Below are 24,800 nucleotides of genomic sequence, written 5' to 3'. Positions count from 1 at the left end.
ATCCAAGTCTCTAGCACCTGGAATAGACTCCCCTCAGAAGTAGCGCAAACACCTACTCCAAATACAGGAAACCCTCATTGTTCTTGGGTTCAACATTCACGATTTCAAACATTCGTGAATGCTCAATCCCCATTTTAAATACACTTTATACACTTACAGGACTGCACTTGCTGCCACCAGGCTCCTGCTGCTGCCTGAGCCTTGTCCCCCCGCAGCAGGCACTGCGTTCATGAACACAGTGCCTTATTTGTGGATTTTGCCATTCACGGGGGATACGGGAACATATCCCCCGTGAATGGTGAGGATCACCTGTACCTTTAAGAAATGCTTGGATGCTTATCTTGCTGTGGTCATCTAACCCCAGCTGACTTCCTGCCCCTTGGGCAGGGGGTTAGACCCAATGCCCTCAAGAGGTGCCTTCTAGCTCTAATGTCTATGAAATCTATGAAATGTGATTGCAGAGCTACTGGGGGAACTCCAGACCTGTCAGCTTCACACCTCAGTCCCTGGAAAAATCATGGAGCAGGTACTCACTCAAGGAATCCATCTGTAAGTATTTGGAGAAGATGAGGAGGAACAGTCAGCACAGCTTCACCAAGAGCAAGTCATGCCTGACCAACCTGACTGTCTTGTATGAGATGACTGGCTCTGCGGATTCAGGGAGAACAGTAAACGTGATATATCTTGATGCTAGCAAGGCTTTTGATATCGTGTTGCGTGACATTCTTCCAAGTAAGCTAAGGAAGTACAGGTTGGATGAATGGACTGTAAGGGGGATAAAAAACTGGCTGGATTGTTGGGCTCAAAGAGAAGTAATCAATGGCTTGATGTCTAGTTGGCAGCCAGTATCAAGTGGAGTGCCCCAGGGGTCAGTTCTGAGGCCAATTTTGTTCAGTATTTTCACTGATGACTGGGAAGATGGCATAGAGTGAACACTCAGCAAGTCTGCAGATGACACCAAGCTAGGGGGAGTAGTAGATATGCTGGAGGGTAGGCCTAGGATTCAAAGTGACCTAGACAAATTGAAGGACTGGACAAAAAGAAATCTCATGAGGTTCAATAAAGACAAATGCAAAATTCTGCACTTAGGACAGAAAAACTCCATGCATCAGTACAGGCTGGGGGCTGACTGGGTAAGCAGCACCTGTCCAGAAGAGAACCTAAGGGTTACAGTGGGCAAAAAGCTGAATATGAGCCAATAGTATGCCCTTGTTGTGAAAAAGGCTAATGGCATACTGGACTGCATTAGCAGCAGCAGTGTCAGCAGATCAAGGGAAGTGATTATTCAGCACTGGCAAGGGCATATCTGGATAATGTGTCCAGTATTGGATCGTCCACTACAGAAAGGATATGGACAAATTGAAACAAGTCCAGTAGAGGGCAACAAAAATGGTTCGGGAGCTGGGCAACGTGAGGAGGAGAGGCTGAGGGAACTGGGCTTATTTTATCTGGAGAAGAGAAAACTCAGAGGGGATTTAATAGCAGCCTTCAACTACCTGAAGAGGGGTTCGAAAGAGGATGGAGCTGGACTGTTCTCAGTGGTGGCAGATGACAGACCAAGGAGCAATGGTCTCAAGTTGCAGCAAAGAAAATTTAGGTTAGATATTAGGACAAACTCTCACTAGGAGGGTAGTAAAGCACTGGAACAGGTTACTGAGAGGTTGCAGAATCTCCATCCTTGGAGATGTTTAAAAGGCCTGGCTAGACAAAGCTTTGGCCGAAATGATCTAATTGGGGATGGTTCTGCTTTGAGACCACGGGGTTGAACTAGATGGCCTAGTGAGATCCCTTCTAACCTTAATTTTCAATGATTCTATACATTACTCTGGGCCAATACAGATCATGAAGTCCAAGAAAATAAGTGCAAAACTTTTATTTCCATCACAAGATTGACACTTTTCTAAATCGCAGCCCATTAATACTCCAAATAATCCACCAGGAAAATAAAAAACTATTTACTATTTTAAAAAACAAAACAGTAAGTCTACCCATAAAGTGTCCTCTTCTTCCCCCATCCCTACCAAGGCCAAAAGTGAAGTACCGCAAACTCCTTGAAGTTCACTAAGGATTTTGTTGTTGCAATCTATTTTACACAGAAATCATTCAGATGCTTCCACTATTGGTTACCAATATGAAATCCTGAGACATACCAATACATCAAAGACTGTTCATCGATCTCAGATAAATTACAAACTGATGGTGAGATATTAGGGTGACTGTTCACAGAAGTGTCTGTGAACAAAACTAAGTACCTAATGTCTCCTCATTTTACCTTATGTAATTTTAACGTATCACAATGACCCTCAGTTATAAACTTAATGTTTAATGGCATCTCGTCTCCAGGTTGATAAAAGCCTATTTTTAAATGAAATATTTAATTGACATCTAATTTCAAGAATTATTTAAATGAAAGTTTCTTTTTATAAATAAACATTTAAAACTCTGAATTTAATAATTTGTTGAAGAGATTATAAGTATAAGGCTAAACAGTAAATACACAGAATCTATGACCTCTATCAAAAAACCCTAAGGTGTAGGTGGTGTACTTTCCCAGAGATCTAACTCTTGAAGCCAAGTTGTGTAAATACAGAACAAAACAGCAGAGTCCTGGCAGAGGCATAGCAAGCTCATTCGGCATCTGGGATGGCGGGTGGTGGTGGAGGCAAGCTGACCACAGTGGAAGGGATGTCTTACCTGCCCAGGAAACAACAGCTACTGCTACCATAGCTGATGCTGTCGTTCCTATGCAGAGAGCCCGGGCAGTCACGGCAGAGAAAAAGAGTCCACCACAGCAACTCTGTGGCATGGGCTTCTAGGAAGCTGCCTCTTGGGCTCCATTTGCTTCTCCCCAACCCAGATATATGACTGGACACAGGACTACATCTGCTGTGAGGAAAACTCTCTGGTACCCCCTCATAATCATCTCCCAGGGCTGGTGCCCCTCATGCCCAGCCCTAGTTATGCTACTGAGTCCTGTACTGTATTAGAACTGCAGGGTCCCAGGGGATATTCTCACTGAAACTTCCAGTCCAGGGTAAAGACCCGGGTAGGAGAAAATGCATCATCAAGATCAGCACACAACTGGGAAAAGGAGTGGGGGCCGAGCTCTTCGACTTGCTGCTCAAAAACAGAGGAATTTGTTGAGTATATGAAGGTGGAAAACACCTTGGGTGACAGACTATGAACTGCTAGATTTCACAATCAGGAGGGTGGAGAAGGGAAGAAGGCCAGCTGAATAAAGACACTGAACTTCAGAAAAGATTTTAACAAACTGGGGGGAGGGAGCAGGATCCCCTGGGAGGCAAATCCGAGAGGAAGAAGAGTACACAGCCAATTCTCCTGGACTTTAAGAAGGCCTTACTAAGAGTGCAGGAGCAAGCTATCCTAAGGTGATGAAATGGAGTGCAACAGGAGACTAGCCTGGCTAAATAGTGATCTCTTCAATGAGTTAAAACTTAAAAAGGAATCTTACAAAGAGAGGAAACTTGATTCACACAGGCATGCAGCAAGACAATCAAGGAGGCCAACACATGATCTAAGATGCAACAAGAAAGGAGTCTAAAAGGCAAAAAAAAGGAGGGGGAGAATCTACAAGTATGTCAAAAGTAAGAGGACAACCAAGGAAAGTGTAGATGACTTAATGAACGCAGAGGTCAATCTAGTTACAGGTGTGAAGAGAAATGAAGTATTTAATGCCTTTTTTTTTACTTTAGTCTTTATGAATATTCAGCTACCAGGTGATGAGTGCAAGTGAGAGCAAAGCCAGGGAAGAAGACAAGGAGATACAATACTGGAGAATAGGCCAGGGATTATTTAGAGAAGCTAGGTGTTTTCAGGTTGGCAGAGCTGGACAGGACACACCGTAGCATGTTGAAGGAATTTCAGAGACATTGGCTATCCTCTTTGAGGACTCCTGGAAGTCATGGAAGTTTGGCACATGGTAACAGAAGTGCTTTTCTTGTCCTGTGAAAAATCTACCAAGTCTTTGTCCAATTCTAAATGCTGGAAGGAGTCAGGGGAAGGGCTAGGAATCAGGAGATCATCAGTTGTAGCCTCCACACTTCTGCGGACTGGAGCTAAAAATTTTATGGCACACAGAGCTTATTATTGGGCAATCTCTCATACCTCCCATCATAGAAACCAAGGTAGTAATATTTTACCCTGCCATTTACCAGACAGAAGTTGTACAGGTTTACATATGACAGAGCTCAGAAGAAAAAACTCTCAGCTCTAACACAAGAACTGTCATCTGCTTCATCTTTAAAAATGAATGCATCAAATCTATTTGCTTGCTTAGATGACTTGTTATAAAGAACAGGTATGTATTGATTTGGGAAAATGGACTGCCAGTTTTCTTGGACTGTCTGGCAAAGAGTTGCTTAAGCTAAGTGTGTGTGTCCTGTTCACATCTACTAACATGACAACACAGAAGTAAAGCAAGTTCTAAAAAGGTTCTGGACTCAAGTTCCAGTGCTGTGAACTGGACTGGTCAATACAACTACACAGGATAAAACCTGGTTTTATAGCTTTTTTTTTAAGCTGAAGTATTTGTATTAAAATAATGATGTTAAAAGAATGTTAGGGAAAAGTCAAGCACTCAAAAGTTAGAAAGTGGCAGGATTTGTGCCACCAGAGTAATTTTAACTTGGTCTCCCTATATTGTGTTATGGAAAGTACAGGAGAAAATGCTCCATCTTACAGGGCCCATACTTCACTCAGCACCCAAAATGGACAATGTATGAGGAAGAGGAGGAGGAAAAAGAGTATTTAAGGCAGCGGACTGAAACCTGAGAGAGATATTTTTCTCTTTCCATGCATAATTCCTATGGGACAAGACAATACTACCATTTAAATACACAGCGCTGTCCTTATCCAGAGTGAATCAGGAAGATACCAGGAGGATACAATTCCTGTCCTAGTAGACTCCTTACCATTAGAAAATGGCTACCTCCATAGAGAGATACCTGTTGAGGGTTTCTTTTAAAGACTGTAATTTGTTTCCCAAGGGTGGAAAAAGAAACTCTAATTAGGGACACAGAGTACTCTGGAACTTGGAAGACTGGGGAACGTGCCATGGTAAATAAAACAGAAAATAACATTATGTCCTGAATTGGAAGAAATACAAAGAAGGACAACAAGGATGATTAGCGGTATAGAGGGGCTTGACTAAAGAGGCTAGGCCTATCCAGTTTAGAAGATAAACGACTGATGGGCAGGCATGATAAGGGTTTACAAAATACTACATGGTAAAGAGAAAGTAAACTGGTATTTATTATTTACTCTCTCATACACTAGAAGAGCGAGGAGGTCATACGAATGAAATTAGTAGGTACTAAGTTTAAGCCAACAAACAGAAGTTATTTTTTCACACAGCATGCAATTCAAACGGAAGCTGACAATTTAGCTAAATTCCAAAAGGGACTGGACAAAGTCTTGAAGGAAAGCCACATCAGTAGCTATTAAGCATGGGAGTTAGTTACGAATTAGAACTTCCTAGAGCTTAAATGCTGGATGCTGCAAGTGAGAGAAGAGCAGTAGAAAAAAACCCTGGTTATATCCTGCTCACTCTCCCTTTCAGCATCTACCCTGCCACTGTGATACACAGGATAGTGGCCAAGATGAGCCTATGGTGTGACCCAGTAAATGGCAGTTCTTATCATGAATAAATTGGTCTCCAGAGAATAGTGGGGGGGGGGGGGGACGGGACACGACACTCAAGACAGAAAGCTGAAAAAGTATAACCATACATATTTATATATTTTTAAAAAATGCAAAAAACCCAACTCACAGTGTCTAAATGAAGGGTTAATTGGTAATTGTATATGGAATGAAAATATACGAAATTGCAATAACAAGATGTAATACTATAATAGACTGACACAGAATACTCTATTCAATGTCATATTCCTTCCTTGCCTCCATCATTACATTTTACCTATTTGTCTTGAGTTTGTATGGTCTTTTGAGACAAGGACTATGTCATAGTATGTCTACACAAAACACCTAATTTATTTTGGATCCTGCAGTGATATACACCTGACTGTTCAGGTATTGTGTCAGATATGGAAAGGAAGATTTCTGCACACACAATACACAACAGCAATCAACACCACCATGTAATAGCTCAAAAGTACTAACCTCATCTCTGTGCTTCTGGCAAAAGACCAAGAACTGAGACACTGCATCTCCCTTTCTGCTTCGTGGAGTGGATGCTGCAGTTTTCTTTCTAGTGACAGGGGAGCCTATCCCTCTTTTGGATTCTGCCTGTTCAGATGCCTTTTGGGGTGTAGTATTCTTAGTCCCCGACTCATTACTTTCTTGAGTATCATTAGCTGCAGGCAGTTTTGATGTCCTTCTCCTTCTCTTGTTGGGAATGCCAGATTCCTTCACCGATTTCAGACTTTGAGTGGTTTCTTCATTTGCGTAAGACAACTCATCTATCTCCTCTAAAGGTTCCACAGCAATACCAACTTCTTTTGCCACTCGAGGATTAAGATGAGGTCTATCTCTAACATAGAGAAAGGTGTACTTGGCCTTCCGCTCTTCCACTGACATGCCTAGTGCTTCACTTGCTTGCTTTATCCCCATCTCCCACTGGGGTCGCAGTTTCCCTGAAACAGGCTTTAACATCTGCAAGAAGAGATGCTGATTTGAGAAGCTTGCTTACTTTCGATTCCAAAATACTAACATTAATTGAAAACAAGTATACATTATCTCTCTATTCTAAATATTTAAGTGAGTTATGCTTGAATGGTTCTGCTATAAAAAAGAATAAAGGAATAAATAGAATAAAGGAAACTAAGATGTTCCCTTGTAGAAAGTAACTGGGCAGCAGCAGCTAGGGAGCTGAGCTTGCTCATTGTTCTGCTCCCTGTGGATGGCTACAGATTTTACTTTTGGTTTCCCCCAAGTACAGCAGAACCTGCTTTTATCACATGTCTTGCACTTAAATGAACATCCCAATTTCCAGCAGCTGGTTTTTGAGGGAAAAAAATTGTGTGTGGTATATGGGAAATACAGTAATTTTTTGCCATGGATGAATCAATTGCTTAAATTGTGTGCACCAAAATTAACAAGTAATGTCTAAGCAATTACATTTTCTACACTAACAAGCAGGCAATTCTTTCTAGATTATCCCTTTGATAGTGCGTAGCAAATAACAGTTCTATAATAGCTAAAATTGCAAACAAGTTCATATTGGGAAGACTCTTACCTTTATTTTCTCTGCTTTTGTGAGGGCTTGTTTCGCACTTTCCTGGCATAATTGTTCAAATTGGTCTTTTCCTTTGAATGGCACAAGGCTTTTCTCAAATATCCAAGCTCGTTCTGGGGCATCTCCAAAGAACTGTACATGATATTGACGAAAGCTCTTTTTCTGTCCTGAAAATTAAAAATAAATTTTGTGAGTTATGGCTTCAGTTTTAGTATATTAACACTCTCACATTTCTGTAAATTACTGTCCTTGGAACTCTAACAGATACAGTTTGGCTAATTTTCCTTCTGTAAATCTGCTTAATGAGCTGGAATTCTTCACTGACCTAACCTTTGAAATTTTGAGCAAAAGGAATAAATAGTTACCCTTTTCATCCAAACAGGAACCTAGTTCCTAAGTAACCCAGTCTCTAAAACAGTATCATTCTAATAAGCATTTATTCTGGAAGAGGATTTTATGCTCAAAAGACTGGACTATGACTAAGAAAAATCTACATGCCATTCCCAGCTTTGCTCAAGACTCCTTGCGTAATTTTGGACAAAGCAATTAGCTTTAAAATTAAGATAGGACTCCAGGTTCTGTTAATGCACTTTAAAACCAAATGGTGGAAGTAAACAGCACTTTTACAGGCTTTCGAATCAAATACAGAGATAACTTAGACACTAGGTACTCAATAAGGATGTTAAAATGTTTATTCTCCTACAAATCATCTGGCTATTTTGATTAATTTTAGAGGATCATGTATGTAGGGACTGGAAAGCCTCTTAATTTCCTGTCACCCAAAATAAATATTTGGAAACAAAGTAGAAATATGTTCAAATAAAGAAAAAAATTGCCTGTTGGACTGAACAGCAAGTTTCTCCATTAAAAAATGTAAGACTGAAGTTAATATCACGATCATCTGTCAACAGTGTAAGTGTATGCTAACTTTCAAACACATTAAAAGTCAAATTAAAAAGCTGCATTAGAAAACTAATTCAAAAGTCAAGATTACATTCTCAAAGCTTAGGTATCATATATACTTCACTTCAACTCCGAAATTTCCTGGATTTTGCATATGATAATATTCTTGAAAAGAAATGCATACACCAACCATTGACAAGTACCTCCTACTCCACCACCTTCATTTTAACCAAACTTGTTGGCACACTAGTCAAGTCTCTTATTTTAAAAGGTACAGAAAAGACTTGCAGTGAAATATCCTCCACCCCTACTCCCCAAATCACTGGTGGTTTTCTCCTCTAAGCTCTGGTGAAAGAAGGAGGGAATGCTTTAAGCCTCTGGATAAGAAATACCAAAGTTATTGAGGAACCTTAAATGGAAAAAGGGAGAGGGAAATGCAGTATACCTGAGATATCTAGCAAACATCCTCCACCATCCTATCCCAACAATTTAAGATTTTAAATGAGCTTGTATTGATGCTTTCCACTCCTAACTCAGGTTAAGGTTTGGCATAAACTCAAAAGAAATTCTGAAATTCCCTGTACTCCTGACAAGGCCACAGAATCCAACTTGTAGGTCTCCCCAAGGTGTGAGAATCTGGTGGTAGGGGCGTGGTAGTATCATTAATTGCAGCTCCACTGCTGCCAGATTTCCAGACCCATGGGGAGACCTGCAGGCCAGATGACATGCCTTACATGCAGGGTCGGGCCAACATGTGGCTAGATCTGGCTATGCATGGTGTTGGGTCTGGCACTGCATCAGGCCCATGGACTGCCCTCATGTGGCTCTTTCAGCCCATGGGGCCAGAAGGCTGTGTGAGCACCGCTGCCTTATTCTGATGGCCATCACTTCTGTTGTTAGTCCATCACTTCTGTTGTTAGTTTACATTTTGTCTTAACTTCAGTTTTGACAGGAAAAATGGTTATTTATTTTAAAAGAAACTATGGTTTTTCAGCACAATATTCTTGTGGAAACAGCTGCACATTCACACATACCTCATCTACAACTACAGTCTTTTGAACAGCAACTGTCCATTAGTGACACACACACACATTCTTTTGCCTCAGATTCTTGTATAGTCAAAGGATAAAATGGTTGCAACCTTCTCCCGCTTACCTTGCAAATGAAAGCCTACAACAGCTGAGGAGTACAAAAAGTAGAAATGAAAAAGCACGTCATGGGGTGATTACAACATCTCAATGGTTCATGGTTGCTGTAGGTTAAGTAAGGGTTGTTTCTTTTACTCATTACTTCCAACCATCCCTTTCCTCCTTCCACACCAGGGATGCTTTTTCCCTATTAATTTTATAACAGATGCCCCCCCCCCCTTTTTTTTTTTTATCTACAAGGGGATCATATTGTGGGTGTCTGTCAAGAGGTGAAATTAAGAGTTTCATTTACATGAACTGAACAGGAATTCTAGTACTGCTTTTCCAAAATTGGTCTCTGATTTGGTGGCTAAATCCACGATGAAATGCTGACAAAGACTAGTATCACATTTTACATGACCACCTTACATTTCTGACACGCATATTATGAATCAGGCAGTGTTTTCAGTTCTCTAAACTTAATGATGGAGTGAGCCGTGATATTCAGTAGGAGAGGTAATGAAGAAAACAAGATGCACTGGCCTGCCACACACTGTTAAACAGATGAGACAGACTGACATTTATAATGGGCAGAGAAAGAGGGAGAGACATGCAGGAACTGGGTGGCTTGATTTGATTTGAACTGTTTGGTTGTTTCAATGGTACAAGACCTGGAAATATCCAGAGTGTGCAAACTCTTCTCTCAGGGTGCAGAGTATCAGTTGTAGAAGAAACCACAGAGATTGATGTAGATAAATCCCAAGATTACCCTGGAATGAGTTTTGGGTGAGGTTTAGCCCTATTATATTAATATAAATGCTGTGCAAGAAGGATCAACTACAAGCGTTTGCAGTGCAGTTACTCTTCTGGCCGGCACAACAGCAGCAGGAAGACCACTCAGTAAAAAAATAATCATGTTCAGTTAGGAAGATCATCAGGATGCTCTTGACCGTTTCATCTGATTTTGGGAATCCTGAGAATCAGGAGAGCTGGACAAAAGCATACAGGAGAGGCCGGGGACACAAATCCACAGCTGGATTACTGGTCAGCCAATGATCAAGTCAGAAGTAATATTCTCTCTCCTGAGATGGGCTGCTACCACTTTTAGGCACTTAATTTAACAGAATTCCAAATGACAGTAACTTATACTGAAGATCAGAACCCACCACAAATCCTAGAGCATCTATACACATGCTCCAGGGTCCCCAGGTCTAGGACAGAATTAAAATCCACATTATTCCTCAGGATAAAAGAAATAGCAGAAATCTAAGCATCTTCCCTTGTATTCTGTCTTCTAAACAAAAAAAAGTGTGTGCCTGTTCATCAACAAGTTAAAAAATGACAGCTTAGACTGTACCATGAGGTGTAATAGTTGATACAGAAAACCCCACATCTAGATAAAACAAGGGAACTCTATTACAGACTGTGGGGGGGGGGCAAACCAGTGGAATCAACCTGGAAAGCAAGGAAAAAAGGTATAGGTGGAAGCAATGACTAAAAATAATTAGGGCATATCTTGGGCAAAGACTTCAATGCCTAATATTAGCAGAAAAAGGTAAGTGGTGTCCTAAAGGCAAGGCAGGCAAGTGATTCTTTATGCTCCTGTGAAATCTGCTGCTTCTAAGAGGGGGCAGGTTTGTTGAAGAAGTATAAAATAGGTGTCTTCTGGAATACCTAGGTCCTTTCTAAAGTACTCTGGCTGTTGATGCGAGGACACATACCCTCTGCTAATACTTATTTAGCTTAATATGAGGTCCTGGTATACAGCATGGCTCTTGAGCCTTTGAGGGGGATGGGGCACTTCAGGTAAAACACTCCAATTCCTCAAAGTGTAGGTCCCCTATAGTGGTTTGTAACATGCGTGTATGCCAGACACCTAAAAGCCATGAGGCTCACCTCATTACAACTGGCACAGCCATTTACCTTTAGGTCAGTCTAATGAATCCATGGCAGAGAAATCAAGCTCTTCTGCTAACTTCTGTAGGTTTTCCTTGCTATCCTGCAGGAGTTGGCAGGTAAGGAGTGATCCTTTCCCAGATAAGAAAGTTGTATTTTACTAACCGGACCTGATACTACAGCTCTGTCTAGCAAACACATGGATATAATACTCTTTGCGTGTGTCCCCTGAACTTGGAATTTCCATGAGCTGCCAACACGATGGGCCCTGATTTGGAACACAGAAGTGTTTGGTAAGGACAAATGCAAAGTCCTGCACTTGGGATGGAATAACTGCATGTACAAATATAGACTCGGGAACAACTGCATACTGCAAAGAAAAACCTGGGGATTACGGTAGACCAGTGAGGGCCAACCTTTTTGCTAGGCATGCCACAAATTAACCCAACTTCCTCCCTGACTGCCACTCTGATCCCCAAACTCCTGCTTTGCTTTCTACTCCCTACCCAGAGCAGGGAGCACAATTTCCTCCTCTGCTTTCTATTCCCTTCCCTATCTGCTGCTGTCCTTCCTGACTCTGGCTGCGTGTCTCGCATAAAGGTCGCTCATGCCACTTGGGCCACAGGCTGGCCACCCCTACAGCGCAGACCACAAGCTGAATGAGCCAACAATTGTGTTCTTGTTGCAAAAATGCCAGCAACACACTGGGTTGTACTAACAGGAGTGTCACTTGCAAACCAAGGGAAGTGATTCTTCTGCTCTATTCAGAACTGGTGAGGCCTCATCTGGAGTACTGTGTCCAGTTTTGGCCCCCACACTTCAAGAAGTATGTGGACAGACTGGAAAGAATCCTGTGCAGAGCAATACAAATGATTGGAGGTCTAAGAAGCATGGCTTGCTAAGACAGCCTGAAAGAGCAATTTAGCTATTTAGTCTAGAGAAAGGAAGGCTGGGGGGACAGAAAGCAGGTGGTGGTAACAGTCTTCGAATACTTGAATCGGATTTAAAGACAGAATGGAGATGAGCCTCTCTCTGTGGCTGTAGAGGAGAGGACAAAGAAATGGTCTCAAGCTGCAGCAGGGGAAAGTTAGGCTGGAGATTAACTGTTCAGACTATGAGGGTGCTCAAGCACCAGAACAGGCAGCCTAGAGAAACTGTGGACTCTCGGCCTCTGGACATTTTCAAAAGCAGATTGGACAGACAGCAGGGATGGTTCTGTCCTGAGCAGGTAATTGGACTAGATGACATTTTAAAGTCCCTTTCAGCTCAACTTTCCTGTGATGCTACTCCAAAGTTCTTTGGTATCTCTCACTTTGAAGTACAAAGAGAATACAGTTTGCCAGAGCCATCTACCTGATTTCAGGATCCTTTCACTGACACAGAAAGCTATTCTGACCTGAACCTGTGCAGCTCAACATACCAAAAACTTTATGGGACTCCCCCTGCATGAATGTAGTGCAACTTCCAGGGTCTCTGCAATGTGAGTCTTGGAATGCTTTAACATCCATGGACGGGGATCAGCTGCTGGACACATGCAACACATGCCTGGTGGTCCCCTTGCCTGTCCCTCCTTTGCACGACTTAGGGCCCTGGAGGAGCAGGTGAGGGAGCTCCAGGCTGACGTGAGCAGGCTGAGGGGGATCAGGGATGCAGAGGATAAAATTGATGCCTATTTCTGTTCTCTGCAGGCCCGGTCTCCCACCGTACAGCCTCCACAGGAGATGCATCCAATGCAGGAGTGGCAGAAGGTGTCCAAATCCAGAGCTGCTAGGCCTAGAGTGGTGGAAGCTCCCCAGGTTCACCTGGGGAACAGGTTCAATGCCCTGGCAGCTGTGATGGAGAAAGACAGAGAAATTGCCTCCAGTGGGGATGATGCCACTCCCCACATGACAAAGAATGGGCAGGGAGTGAACACCAGCATGAAGAAACGCCGGGTCCTCATCATCGGAAACTCCATCCTACAAAGATTGGAAGGTCCCATCTGCCGGCCTGACCCCATAACGTGAGAGGTCTGCTTCACGGCTGGGGCTCGGGTTAGAGACATCACAGAGAGGATCCTGGCCTACAGACCAGTACCCCATGGTTGTCATCCACGTGGGGACGAATGACACAGCCAGGGGCAACCCTGACCGCACTATGAAGGATTTCAAGGCTCTAGGGAACAAGCTTAAGGAGACGGGGGCACAGGTGGTATTCTCCTCTCTTCTTCTGGTGAGTAGGCAGGGACGGCAACATGGGGCCTGCATTGGGAAGGTCAACCGGTGCTGATGCAGTTGGTGCCACCAGGCAGGCCTTGGGTTCCTAGATAATGACCCATGCTTTCGGGCAGGGGACTTGCTGGGGTGGGATGGGCTTCACCGCTCTCCTGAAGGCAAGCGTGTCTTCTCTTCTAGGTTGGCTGATCTCATACGGCGAGCTTTAAACTAGCCTTGCCAGGGGAGGGGGCCACAGGAAGATGAGGAGACACCACCCAAGCAAGACAGGTGACAAATGCAAGGAGTGCCCAGACAGTCTCCCAAATTGGGGGTTGGCACACACAGCTAGGCAAGGCCTTAAATGCCTATATACCAATGCTCATAGTATGGGGAATAAACAGGAGGAACTCGCCCTCAGAATAGCCAGTTCAGACCCAGACATAATAGGGCTTACAGAAACATGTTGGGATTCATCCCATGACTGGGTAGTTAGCATTAGGGGCTATAGGCTTTACAGGCGGGATAGAGAAGGAAGGAAAGGTGTGGGTGTAGCGCTCTATGTCAAGGAGCAATACACATCCTCTGCCAGCAGAATGGAGTCAGAGGAGGGGCAAGCTGAAGTGCTATGGGTCAAGATACAAGGGGGCCGTGGGGAGAGGGATCTAACGGTGGGGGTCCACTACAGACCCCCTAATCAAGGGGAGGAGCTGGACCTGGAATTTTCTGGCCAGCTTGCAGAGGCACTTAAGGCAAGGGATGTAGTTGTCCTGGGTGATTTAAATTACCCGGACTTCTGCTGGGAGGAACAGTCAGCCAGGTTGGACCGTTCCAGGAGGTTCCTGGCCGAGATTCAGGAGGTGCACAGTCCCACCAGAGGAAATGCCCTGTTGGACCTGGTCCCTTCCACAAGTGACAACCTGGTAAGGGGTCTCCAAGTCCTTGACCACCTGGGTGATAGCAACCATCACCTGCTGGAATTCACCATCCAGCACAGGGTGTCAAGGGCCTGCAGCAAGACGATAGCCCTAGACTTCAAGAGAACCAACTTCAACGAGTTGAGATTAGTGGGAGAGGCACTGGGGTTCGAGAGCAGGGGAGATCAGTGCCCAAGATGAGTGGTCGTTCCTTAAGGAGACAATACTCAAGGCCCAAGGGGTGACCATCCCAACAAGAAGCAAGGGGAGCAAGAGTGCCTGAAAGGGGAGCAAGAGTGCCTGAAAGCCCCCCTGGCTCACCAAGGGTGTCTGGGAATGTCCGATTGCCAAAAAGGTGGTGTACAACCGGTGGAAGGGGGGTGCTATCTCCAAAGAGGAGCATACCTCCTCTGCTCGGGCCTGTAGGGGAGCTGTCAGGAAAGCTAAGGCAGACATAGAGCTAGGACTAGCATCCAAAATCAAAGATAATAAAAAGTCCTTTTTCAAATATACAGGGAGGATGAAGAAAGCACCAGGAAATGTGGGGCCCCTGCACGATTCTCTGGGCAATCTGGTGGTTGTGCCAGAGGATAAAACAGACCTCTTTAACCAATTCTTCACCTCTGTTTTCTTGGGCAGAGACCGGGACTTCCCTACCGTGACACAACACGGACTCAAGGGGAACACCTCTGGACCTCAGGTTGGGGAGGACCGGGTTAGAGAGCTTCTGGAGGGGCTGGACATGTTCAAATCAGTCGGTCCAGATGCTTTCCACCCCAGGGTGTTGAGGGAGCTAGTAGGGGTTATTACAGGGCCTTTGGCATGGCTTTACGAGCACTCGTGGTGCTCAGGCTAGGTGCCAAACGACTGGAAGATAGCCAATGTGGTCCCCATCTTTAAAAAAGGGAGGAGGGAAGACCCGGGCAACTATAGGCCCATCAGTCTTACCTCAACCCTAGGGAAACTTTGAGATCATCATGGAGCACATCAGAGATGATGCTCAAAGGCAACCAGCACGGTTTCATTATGGGCAGGTCATGTCAGACCAACCTGATTGCCTTTTATGATCAGATCACAAAAGCATTGGACACAAGTGTCGCCGTCGATGTAGTCTTTCTGGACTTCAGCAAGGCCTTTGACACTGTCTCCCACCCCATCCTCATTAAAAAATTGGGCGACTGTGGCATGGATGCCTACCCAGTCAGATGGATTGCAGATTGGCTGAAGGGTCGCACTCAGAGGGTAGCGGTGGATGGGTCATATTTGACCTGGGGAGAAGTGGGTAGCGGAGTCCCCCAGGGCTTGGTCCTTGGGCCCGCGCTGTTCAATTTCTTTATCAGCGAGTTGGACAACAGGGTGAAAAGCAACCTGTTTAAATTTGCTGATGATACCAAAATTTGGGGTGAAGTGAGCACGCTAGCAGGGAGGGAGAGACTGGAGACAAAGTTTTTCTCCTTCCCAGACAGGGGGTCAGACTTGAAGATCTACAAGGTCCCTTCCGACCCTACTTCTATGATTCTATGAACAGTCTCCAGCAAGACTAATATAACTTGAGCAAAATGTCATGAAAGGCACTTTTACTAAGTTTCCATTCCTGGTAAAAAGACCCATAGTGCCACTGGTATAAAAGTAGCTTCGTTTAGGCTGGACAGAGATAAGTAAAGAAATCTCTACTTATACCCAGAAAACAGTACATCAGCATATATGCAGAGCAGCAATACCATGTAGCAGAGGTCAACAAGCTTTTACTCATGCAAGCCATAATTTGTTATCAGCAGGCCACCTTTTCCCTCTGGTCCTTTCAGTGACAGTGAACAGAGGCTGCAGTGAGGGAAAACCAGCCCTTTCATTTGCCCTTTGTGGAATTAGTCTATTATCAGACTACCATGGACTGGATGCAAATAGCTTAGGAATGATACAAGATATTGTAGTTTGGGCAGAGCCCTTGGCCTAACAATGAAGAGATGTCAGTGGGGAATACGACTTACAGTGGGCCATCTCATCAGTGAAAAACAAGACAAAAAGGACAAGCTTTGTCAAGACAAGCCCTTAAAACTGAGTTTATATTGCTAAACATAGTAGTGAGTCAGGAAACTGCTGGGTTCTGTCCCACTCTCACAGGCTCAAAGACTAAACCAAGGGAGAGATGTGATCCCTAGTGCACTGAAATCCATGAGAAGAAACAGGATACATGCACAGCCCTGGCAGATCGTGCCAGTCAAGAGACTCTGTACCTTTAGTACAAAAGATTCTCAACTGGGTTCTCTCCCTGCCACCCCCATCAGCCTAATCAGGAGGTAAGCACTGTAACAAGTAAATTCATTTTGTGAACTGAATGGCACCTCATTTCAACAAGTTTTGAGGGGTCCTTTGAGTCTCAAACAACTGAAAACCATTCCTTGACTACACAAAAAGAACAAACTTTTTCACTGGCATGCTTTCCTAATCCTTAGCTTACATGCTCAACATCTTTCTCGGTACAACAAAAGACCAGATTTTCTCTCTGTATAAAATTATTTCCTCTAGGAACAATTTCATATCATATAAACTTGATAGCACAGATGCCCCACAGAAACATCATGTTTTTCAAATTTAGCCGAATCAGCTAAAATGTGGTACTAGACAAAGAACTGAGCTTGGGAATTTCCCATAAACTAGAAATAAGGAAGAAAAACAACCTGCTGAAGAGGGATAAAAAGGATAACAATTTTTTCATGCTCATTGAATCCTCCTGTTCTCACCTTTTTGGACCCTCCCCACCACTTCAGATTCACTTCAAGTTCCAGAGAAAATTTGTACTTCCACATCAGCTCTGAGGCTAGTAAATCAATGGATTTAAGAGAAGAGCCAAACCTGTGGCCACAACGAAAAATAGTATACAATCTTAACTAGAGTAGGGGTGCACCAATAAAGATTTTTTTTGGCCAATACAGATTATTAACCAGCCATATCCGCCGATACCGCTTCAACTGTCGAAATGCAACCCTGCAGCTTGTCTAGCCGGTAAGTCTGTGGGGGGGGAGGGAGGGAGAGGAAAGGGGTGTAGGAGGCTGAAAAGAGGCTCCCATGGTGAGGGAGAGAGTGGGGCTAGGGCTGGGGCAGGTGCTGCCTAGCCAGGGAGGGGTGCAAGACAGAACTGCAAGTGGCTTGTCCAGGGGAAATCAGGGGACAGGGAGGGAGCGGGGCAGCTCCTCACCACTGCACACACCCTGGGGGGAGGCATGGGGGGCATGTATCCCCCCAGATTTGTGTGCGGGGTGAGGGTGGGCTGCCCACTGCAGGCTCAGTGGCTGTGTCAGCCTCTTCCCAGTAAGGGGCTGGGCCGGGGCTGTGCTTGGGGCCAGGGGGGCATGGCGGGCAGCAGCAGCAGTGTTGGGGTGGAATTCGGGATGGGCTACAGCCACCCCAAAATTCGCCATAACTCCTTTCCCAGCGCTGCAGCCCACCCTGCCCATTCTGAATGCAGCCCCAGCCCAGCCCCCTACTGAAAAGAAGCTGGCACAGCCCATTCAGGGGTCACATGCCCCCCATGCCTCCCCAGGGTTACACGCAGCAGCCGGGAGCTGCCCCCTTCTCCCCACTCCTCCATATGCCCTGCAGCTCCAGCCCAACTGGGCAGTGCCTGCCCCTGTCCCACCTCCTTCCCTCACTAGGGGCCCCAATCTGGCCCCACCACATGCTTCTTTGCTCTCCCCTGCCTCTTCCCCCGCCACAGACTTACCAGCAGGACACTGCTCTCCAAGCTGCCCAGCTCCATTCCTGGCCACGTGCATGCTGCGGCTGCATGCATTCACACACCATTTATCAGTGACATTATCAACTACACCGGACAAAAAAAAGCTGATTGCCAATAACGTCAATTTTCCTTTTATCAATGCCAATACGGTACAGACTGACATATCAGTGCACCTCTACTATAGAGTAACTTTTTGGTCTATCTAACAGGCAGAGATTATTTCCTTTGCCACACTCTTAAGAGAAGAAAGACTGTTCAGCCAGACAAAACCCAGGCAAGGCTTAGCTAATGTTCCTGTCACAATGAAAAGGAATTATCCATATCTACTAGCATACCGCACATACTTTTCCTGCCAAAACAGCCTTCCAAATTTGGGATGCATGCCGTAAGAAGAGAAGCCGACTTTCTTTGACAGGCTAGAAGTCTGAAGACACCATACTGCAAAATGGCTGCCAGCTTTTTTCTCCCTGCCAGCAAGCAGGAGAAGTACAGTCCAGGGTACTTACACTGTCACTCTCCATTTGACAGTACTTTTTGGCTGCTCAGCCAAAAAAAAAAAAGGTCCAGAATTTTCCACCTTCCAGAAGCCACAAAACTTCTTTGGGTGCCAGCAAGACAGCTGATGCATCGCTACCAAGTCACAGCTCGTTAAATTAAATTAGACTTAAATAAACAAGGAAAATTGTCAAACATCAGTGAGGCACTTAAAAAAATCTAAATGCCACTAACCATCAGTGAAACTAAGTCATTTATCATTTCTAAAAATACTACTAATAAGCTTTTAGGAAAGTTTAAATTGAATCCACTCATCTACAATACCCCTGAAAAAAAAGCCCTGAAATATAAAGGTCGCCAAAAAAAAAAATCTCACTTTTAAAAAAGGGACAAAGTAGCCATTGGCAGTTAATTACTGTAACACTCTATATGAGGCCACCACAAAGTGAAAACTATTTCAATCACCTTCTAGACAAGAGACTGGTACAGATTTCATTTAACATATCAAGATTTCAGAATGTACTTATTAAAGTTCTGAATCTCCCAGAAATTAACACCTCCACACACTTGAAGGGAGGGAAAATGTTTGCAGCGATGGAAACATACCTTTTAATTTAGTGTAGGAATGAAGAACAGGATCAGCTGAAACCATACATGGCCACCATGGAAAACCAGACACTTTTGACCAGACTAGATCTCCTATATTGTATTTCAATAGATAGACTTTGTCTTCTTTAACCGTAATTTGAGTTGCATCTCTCTTCACAGAAGTCTGGAGAAAAAAAGAAAGAAAAAAAACAACACTTAGTATACTTCCCCTTCAAATCTTGTACCTTGATTGTTTAACATTGAATAAGAAATAATTATCTAATACTGTTTAAATTATTATATGTTTAAAGTAAATTTTAGTTATCTGACAAAGGCAAAATGTGGATAACAGACCTGGGGAAGTAGGGTAAGGGGGGATAAAATTGTACGGCAGATAAGAAATCAATGTTTGTTTTTCAAAAGAATAAATGGTCAGTATTTCATTTGCATTCAAAAGATGGCTTGCAAAGTTGTTTTAAATTGTGTTTCTTGTCCTAATGGGGAGGAAGATGTTCCTCCTTTCATTCCTGTTCTTTTTAACCTTTATAAATCAGTTCAGGGTCATATTTGGTGTCCCCTTCATTTTGCTGGATCTTCTCTGGAATGCCCGCTGTGAGTTCCAGCACCTTAACTAAAGGAGAAAGGCAGTGCAGGTGAAAGAGTTGGTCTTCCTTTGTATAAGATGTTACTGAAGTATTAATGCAAAAGTTTTATATCAGGGTAGTCAAACATCTGGCCTGCCAGAAGCAAAGTGTACGGCCTTCTACAGAATACTGGCCCCTGATCGATATGGCCTGGCAGCAGCAGCACCCCCACACAAATCTGCAGTGTCACCCAAATGCAGCCCTGCACTGCCACACATCCCCAGATCTCTGCCACTACCCAAATGCAGCCCTGCACTTGTGCACCCCCAGATATGTGCTGCTACCCAAGTGTGGACCCACTGCAGCTGCTGCAGGTTCCATGGTCCCAGCCCAGGAGCCCCTGTGATCTGGATCTGACCCCAGGACTAAACACAGGAGTCAATCTCTTCCTAAATGGTTTTAAAAAAAAAGAGTTTACTAACTAAGTTACTAGTAAAAACCCAAGGATAATGTGGATGTATAATGACAACCTAATGGCAAAATGGCTGCCCAAGCTATATGTCTGCAACCAAGAAGGAAACTACACAGCAGTGGCAAACACTGAAGGCAGTAGTGTGAAACGCGCTCATTGCTTACTGGTCCATATCACTTCTCTACATAGTGGTAAATGAGCATGGCACACAAAAACTGTATTATTTCAAAACTTCTGTTACTTTCAGAAACATCCCTGTACATTTCAAACTAGATGCATTTGTCAAAGGATGGATATACCACAGAAACCTATTAGTTTCCCTTTATCAATCATTTTCGACACCTTTGGAAATAAAAGCCTTGCAAAAGTCCAACTAAAATTCTAAAGCTATTAAAAAAATTAGGAAAGCATATCAATATTTCCATTTTAACGGTTCTTATACCAAGCTAACAGCAAAGCACTTCAAATGCCTCTCTCATCACATATGCACGATTATGGATTTGCTAGATCAAGCAGAGTCCAGTAACACAGACATCAACCTTCAGTCAAATTATTTCTTATTATTTTGATAGCTTATTTCTGTGCCTTATTTTTACTTCATTGGAATTTCATATTTATGATTATATTCACTAATCACCAGAAAATGCACAGAATTACTGCACTACATTCTTCTATCTCATGTTACAGATGCAATTAAAAAAACTACTTACATTTTGATCCATATTGCTAGTTTTCAGATATTATTTAATAGTATTAATATCTGGCAGTAATATAATAGTACTTTCTGACTTTAAAAATTTGAGTATTACTAACTAAAGTACAATAAGAAATAAATCATCTAATAATACTTACAGGTTGCATGTTTAAAGTTAATTTTAGTTATGTGACAAAAGCAGACTGAGATAACAGACCTGGAGAGCATGAGGGGCCAAGGGAATGACACATGACGGAAGAAAGCAATGTTTGCTCCTAAAAAGAGTAAATGATCGCAAAAGATTGCTGATTAATAAGGCATGACCCTGAGCACAAACATTAAAGCACCCTGAAACATCATATTCACATTGCAATTATGACATTCAAAACAAATAGTTAAAAGACGTTCAACTAGGAAACAATGTCTACAGCTTACAAGTTATGAGAAGAAATGTCTTCCCCTTTTTTTAAGCTGCTCCTAACAAACATGAAGCTGTCATTTACGCATGAAACAGTTACTCATTTTTCAAGTCAGCTTCTCTGGATGATTTAAGGCCAACTTTTTGGGCCATGTGTCAAACAAGAACCAAGAGTCAAGCAAGAATAGACAAACTTTCCTCTGTAGCCACAAGGGAAAGGACAAGGAACAACAGTCTTAAATTACAGCAGGGAAAAGCCTCCGTTCACTATTAGGAAGAAGTCTCTCACTGTGAGGGTGATGAGCACTGGGACTGGCTTCCTGGAGAAGATGCAGAAATTGCCAGCCTTGGAAGATTTCAAAAGCAGTTTAGATGGACATTTGCCCTCTGAGGATCCTAGATCGCCTGAGGTCCTTACACTCCTCCTTTTCTCTGATGCTGTACACTCATTTATCAAGTTTTCCAGTCCTCCTACGGATGTGTAAGCTGGTCAGTTTTAGTTTCCTCTGAGCATGATTCAACTTTGGAAATCTTGGAAGACTGGAAACTTTCTAATGGAAACCTTTCAAAATGGGATTAACCGAAAAACTGAAAACTACAGGGAAGCATGCTTAGAGAGAGGAATGAAGGGGCAGCTCAGTCAAACTCAGCTTTTTCTTATCTGGGTGGTTTACAACCCACATAGTTTTGCAGCAGGTTGCCAAATTAAGAATAAGCCACTCACAGCTGCATGCTGAGGTCTTTACTTCAAAGGGTGCTGCTCTGTGGATCAGCTGAAGCACAGCTGGGGTCCCATGCAGCTGCCCAGAGAAGTGACACGTTTTAAGGCAGAAAAGCATCACAAACAGCTGGTGTCCCCTCATGGTCTCACACAGCCATCTGCTATAATTCTGCTTATGTTCAGCAAGGAAAATGGTTGGAGGGCTGGGGTCCCTGACTTCTGAGGAGAGGCTGAGGGAACTGGACTTATTTAGTCTGGAGAAGAGAAGACTGAGGGGGCACTTAATAGCAGCCTTCAAGTACCTGAAGGGGAGTTGGACAGTCTTCTAGAGGTGTGCTGAATCAGTACCAATAAAAGGAAAAATGACATTATCAACAATCAGCTGCTTTTGGACCAGGAGCTGGGGCAGACCCGTGATCCGCTGCCTGCGGACCCCTCCCCAGAGCATGCAGACTGCAGATATTAGCTCTGCCCTGACCCCAGACCAAGCTGCCCCCCCTGCCCTGCTCTGCATCCTGCCATCATGGCTGGGGGCAGTCTCCATGGCAACCCCAGCCTTGCACTAATCACAATGACCAGCCCCAGCCATGCGAGCAGGGGCTGCTGGGAAATGGAGTACACTACCAGCCTGCAGGCTGCCCATCCCTGGTTGCCTGGTTAGTTTGCAACCTCTTATCTTCACAGGGAGGTTAGTAATCTAACTACATGAAATATCTGGCTCTTCTGAGGCACCTCTATACATACACTGAAGGGCAAAAAAGTGCCAAGAATTCTGGCATGAGTCAGACTAAAGGCACAAGACTCCCGTGAGAAGCACATGAGTGTCTATCACTAGTGGCCAACCTTCTTAGCAGGGCTGCCACAAGTTAAGCCCTGCCCTTCTCCAAGTGCCACTCTGGTCTCTCCCCACTCTGCCACCCTCTCCCCGTAAGTCAGAAGCTGGCCAATCCCAGTCTATCACATGATCTACATCGCTCACTGTAGCTAAACTTTAAATTGTTTAAAATAAATTCACAAATGCAGCAGTGACAAAATATTGTATTAAAGTATGTCACGTAAACTTCTTGTAGGAAGTAACCCAAGTCACAATACACATTTCTGGCATAAGCCATTTCTGTAACTTAGTTTCAACTGAACAATTTTAGCTTAATACTATTTTAGCTTGAATCTGGTATTCAGGTGATTATACTGCTGCAAGGAAAGGACCATTTCAACTGAAAGTCCACTGCTACCAAGGTGACTTCTTTTTCTTTTACAGGTCTTTTCGTGGATTTCTGCTTCACTGATATCATGAGAAAGGACATACACAGTTCATCAACAATCTGCTTTTAAAAAAAACACAACACTTTTTTTTAAATTGGCAATTTTAATAACTAATTCAATTGAATACTGAAGAGAAACTTAAGTTTTAATTTTAAAGAATACTAGAAGAAAGTCATATACGCAGATTTTAGCCTTCAATTTCCAACCTTATTGATTTCATTTTGCATAGTATTCTAACACTAATGCACCATCCAATTCCCTACCAGCATACTAGCAATTGCAACAAAAAACAACTTACACCTGAGTCGTTTGTACTCTCTGCACTGTTTCAAGCGGGGTATCAAACTATGACTGGGCGCCAAGAGGTGCCTGGGCCAGAGGGGACAATGCCAGCAAACCCAGCTGGGGATGTGTGTTGGTGGCAGCTGATGGGGTGGGGGCGAGGGGAGTGATGGCTGCATTAATTTCCGAGGCTGCCACTGCATTCAAATCTGGTCTGTGGTGAGTTTGACGCCCCTGGTTATATTTAAAGAGAAGCTGCTGTAAATTGAAAACCAAACAGCTTTTAAAAAGTCATCATTTTGTACTTCTCTTACTTGTTCCCTTATCTAGCTAGATATTTCACCCTCAGGGGTTTCTCATGTTAGCCTCAGAGGGGCTTGCTTGATTCCTCCAGCTTAGGAGCAAGTTTTTTGCCTACTGTTACTACTGACTAAGACCGGGCTGCTCTAAACACTCCCCATGGGCTCTACTGCTCGAAAATTTGTCTTAGTATTTCTACCAAAGCCAAGAGAAAAAAGCAAACATCAAACTCTAGTGTCAGAACACCTCTGCTTTGTGCCAGGAATCAGGTCAAGTCCCATAGCTTTCCTACAACGAGGAGCACAATTAAATGTCCTCCTCCCCATCAATACTGCTAGCTAGTTTGTCAATTATCTCTTGACACAGGAAGACAGAAAGGTGCGCTGGAAGAAAATGCCATGACCTTCTCTCCTGAGAGGAAAAAAAGATAGCAGGCGTAATTATTTCTCTCCTGCTTTGGAAAGGGTACCATGGCTTCTCTGACCCACTAGAGCTGGAGGGCATTATGTAACAGAACGGGTGAGGGAAAGGTAAGCAGATGATGGGGGTCTCTTCTATTCTAAAAGTGCTGCAAAGTTTGTCAGAGAGCCGGCAGAGATATCCTTCACTCCCTCACTCAGTGTTTAAAGAAGCCTTTGGGTTGAAAAGTGCTTAGGTTGCTTTTAAGTATATTCTCTAACAAAGAAAAACTGGGAGCGATTTCATTACATCTTTCCGCTTCACTGTAACTGTGCTACTTTAAAGGGTAGCTTTTGTAGGAAACGGCTGGACTGGATGAAAGACAGGAAAGAACTCAGAAGTAAATGTAATGGTTTTGGATTCCCTCTTTCCTACCACTTTTTTCAAATATTTCTTCACACTCCTCAAGCTCAGTATATGGATAAGAAAAAAGTATAGTAACCACAAACCTTGGAGCAGCACATGCACTATCTCGGGGTACACTGAGAGATTTTGGGTGCTAATACCAATAGCCATTATTTAAGGAGGCATATTGGCTGA

General features: G+C 43.7%; 1 protein-coding gene across 5 annotated transcripts in view; it reads right to left on the bottom strand.

The window, feature by feature from the left end:
• NSD2 (nuclear receptor binding SET domain protein 2) overlaps nt 1-24,800 on the bottom strand; it is a 113,122-nt gene that overhangs the window by 47,822 nt on the left and 40,500 nt on the right. For all 5 annotated transcript variants that reach the window (XM_090035407.1, XM_090035406.1, XM_090035410.1 and 2 more), the window contains 3 exons: nt 19,086-19,251; nt 7,214-7,380; nt 6,139-6,630 (listed from right to left, as the gene is read on the bottom strand). In XM_090035407.1, coding sequence (XP_089891533.1) covers nt 6,139-6,630; nt 7,214-7,380; nt 19,086-19,251 — 825 coding nt within the window. The remainder of the gene's footprint in view (nt 1-6,138; nt 6,631-7,213; nt 7,381-19,085; nt 19,252-24,800) is intronic.

Source organism: Crocodylus siamensis, chromosome 2 (assembly GCF_052110815.1).
Source record: "Crocodylus siamensis isolate JL-2025a chromosome 2, ASM5211081v1, whole genome shotgun sequence".
NCBI classification, from domain to species: domain Eukaryota; kingdom Metazoa; phylum Chordata; order Crocodylia; family Crocodylidae; genus Crocodylus; species Crocodylus siamensis.
Note: the sequence above shows the minus strand (reverse complement) of the source record. Positions and strands in the feature narration are given on the sequence as shown.